This window comes from Austrofundulus limnaeus, unplaced genomic scaffold, assembly GCF_001266775.1.
Source record: "Austrofundulus limnaeus strain Quisiro unplaced genomic scaffold, Austrofundulus_limnaeus-1.0 Scaffold29, whole genome shotgun sequence".
Classification (NCBI taxonomy): domain Eukaryota; kingdom Metazoa; phylum Chordata; class Actinopteri; order Cyprinodontiformes; family Rivulidae; genus Austrofundulus; species Austrofundulus limnaeus.
This window is the reverse complement of record NW_013952431.1, coordinates 2,232,829-2,235,760: the sequence shown is the minus strand read 5'-3', so window position 1 is coordinate 2,235,760 and position 2,932 is coordinate 2,232,829. Positions and strand designations below refer to the sequence as shown.

Genomic DNA, 2,932 nt, shown 5'->3' with positions numbered 1-2,932 from the left:
GTGTGTGTGTGTGTGTGTGTGTGTGTGTGTGTGTGTGTGTGTGTGTGTACGTGAACATAAAACTTTCTGCTGATGGCAGTGACTGCCCCCGTCACACAATGGTGCTGAACAAAAAGGGCAGACAGCCGAGTCAGCGTTAATCACGCCTGGATTAGTAATGTGACCTTTGACCTGACATCATGCTCCCAACATCTCGCAGCCAATGAAAAGCCAGGATCCTACTCCTGAAAACTCAGGAGGTGAATGTATATATATGTCCTCGCTCAGCAGGACTGCGTCCATCAGTCTTCTCAAAAGGTCGGTCCGTCTCAGGCTTCGCTTTCTGTAAGTGTCCTCGCTCAGGTCTTCTAACTCTCTCTGCTAAAACTCTTCAACACTAAGGAAAATATTGGGGTTTATTCACCTGCCGGACTTAAAGAAACAAGCAAGAAGTGGCTTTTTTTCCCCAAAAACTTCTAACTTTGGATTAAATGAGAGGATTATTTTTTATTACATGACTGGGAACTTGGTCTACTGTGGCACGATGAGATTAATTTAATGAAGATAATGTGGTACTTTGCCAAATCATCTTACTTTAAAACAGGTTTGTTTTAATACAGACTGGTGTTCGGAACTCCTAATGCTCTGAAGGCAAGGAACCAAGCTTCAAGAAATGTAGTAGAAAATCTAGAGAAAGGGTATCGCTTTAAAGCAGAAGCAGATGAAAGAGATGAGTTAAACTGGASTGGTTGTTTTCCTCCATAAAAATCACTTTGGTAAACGGTAAGGTAAACAGTAATTTATAGCAAGACCTAGATGCACAAAGGAGGAAGTTTTCATGAGCTAAGCAGCACTTAGTTTTTAGAAAACTTAGGCTACAAACTGTCAAACTAAGGTGGATGGAGCCTAACAGATGAGCTGACAAAGAATCACAAAAAACAGGCAGTATCAGGATAACTGATGATTGACAACAGGTGTCCTGATTACTAACAAAATATAAGTAGTCTTACGGGAGAACCTGAATACAAGGACTATTATCAGGTCTGGTGACATGACCAAAAAAAGTTAACATAATTCAACAAAATTCAAGGATCAATGCAAAAAAAATTGTAACATCTATAATCTTTGCATCAATAAAAAAAGAGCTGAGGGCAAGATTTTAAAAAGTATCACAGTCTAAAAATGACAAATGGTAAATTTTAATCTGGACTAATTTGTTAGATATCTAAATGTTTGCACAAGAAGTACAACATTGGTGACCTTGTGCAGTTATTTGTTTAGAAACACAACCGTTCATCCTTCCATCCATCCATCTATTCATCCATCATCTTCAGCTGGAGTCAGGTCTTGGAGGCAACAGCTTGAGCAGGGAGGACCAGCCACCTCTCCCAGTTCTACCAAGAGGATTAACTCCCAGGCCAGACAAGAGACATGGTCTCTCCAGTGTGTCCTGGGTCTTGCTAAGGATCTCCTCCCAATTAGAAAAGTCCGGAACACTGGGAAGCATTCAGAAGGGTTCTTTTTCAGATGTCCAAACCACCTCAACTGGCTCCTCTGGATGTGAAAGAGCAGCAGCTCTACTCTGAGTCTCTCCTGAAGAACTGAACTTCTCACCCTAAAGTCCTACTGAGCCCAGCTACTACAAGGAAAAAAAATTATTTTGACTGCCTACGTCAGCAATCTAAGTTTTTCAGTTACTACCCAGTGTTTGTGACCAGAGGTGAGTGAAAGTAGACCAACCAGGAAATAGAGAGCTCCACCTTGCAGCTGATACTGATACAAAGTCCTCAGTACTGTAGAAGCTGCAATCATTTGTCTGCATTCATTTGTCTCCCACTCATGAACAAAGCCCAGAGATACTTGAACTCCTCCACTTGATGCCAACAGGATCACATCATCGGCAAATGATAAAGATGGAATCCTGAGATCCCCAAACTTTTGACTCGGTTGTCCTAGGTTGCTCTGATACTGACASAGTTTTAAATTTTGCATAAATTCATGTCCTTCAACTCTTGAATTGATGGGAAATTGTGCTCAGACCTGTTGGACTGAAGTAAAATGATATTCAGCTGTAATTACACTCCACCTGATGTCTAAGTTTAGATTACTAACTCTGTGATTCTCCTGTTTAGATCTGATCATGTCTCACTCAGGTGCTCAGGGCAGCATTGGCAGCCACTCTGCCATTGGACTACGCAACAACAAGGTACTTCTCCTGACAAACAAACAACAACAACATACATAGGCAAAGCTTAGAGTTTCTCCCCTTGTTCCAGATATACCTCTACGAGTATGAAAACTTCCAAGGCCGTAGGATGGACCTGTTCGGAGAGTGCCGTAACCTGTGTGAGAAGGGTTTTGACAGGATCGGCTCCATCAGGGTAGAATGTGGACCGTAAGTGACCAAATCTGCCCACACACACGTAGCACAGTCTGTATTTACCCGAGCTAAACAACATGTCTCCTCTGCCAACTGCTCAGATGGGTGGGCTACGAGCAGCAAGACATGATGGGTGAGATGTTCATGCTGGAGAAGGGAGAGTACCCCCGCTGGGATACCTGGTCCAACAGCTACAGGTGTGATCGCATGATGTCGGTCCGACCTGTTCGAATGGTACGTAGGCTGTCAAATACACGGAATTTCAGTTTTCAAATCTTCTCCAACAACATCCTGAGGAAATGCAGGAAAATCTGAGGAAAACCCTGTTCCTTTTTATTTCAGGACCCCCAAGACCACAAGATTTGTCTGTTTGAATGTACAAACTTTGAGGGTCGTAAGATGGAAGTGTGCGATGAGGATATTCCGAGCTTGTGGTCTTACGGCTTCCAGGACCGTGTCGGYAGCATTCAGGTCACCGGCGGAACGTGAGTGACTGCGGTGCTTTAAAGTAACCGTTCAGGTCTTTTGAGAGTTCAACATTATACAGTGGGGAAAATAAGTATTTAGTCAGTC

The 2,932-nt window shown here is 43.0% G+C and overlaps 1 protein-coding gene across 1 annotated transcript; it reads left to right on the top strand.

The window, feature by feature from the left end:
• Window positions 1-276: 276 nt before the first annotated feature.
• crybb1l3 (crystallin, beta B1, like 3) lies at window positions 277-2,844 on the top strand (the record flags this gene model as incomplete). Its single annotated transcript, XM_014005319.1, is given in 5 exon segments — window positions 277-324; window positions 2,112-2,185; window positions 2,256-2,374; window positions 2,461-2,593; window positions 2,702-2,844. Coding segments are annotated over 5 exon segments (517 nt in total), but the record flags the coding sequence as incomplete, so codon positions are not given.
• Between the last annotated feature and the right edge of the window lie 88 nt (window positions 2,845-2,932).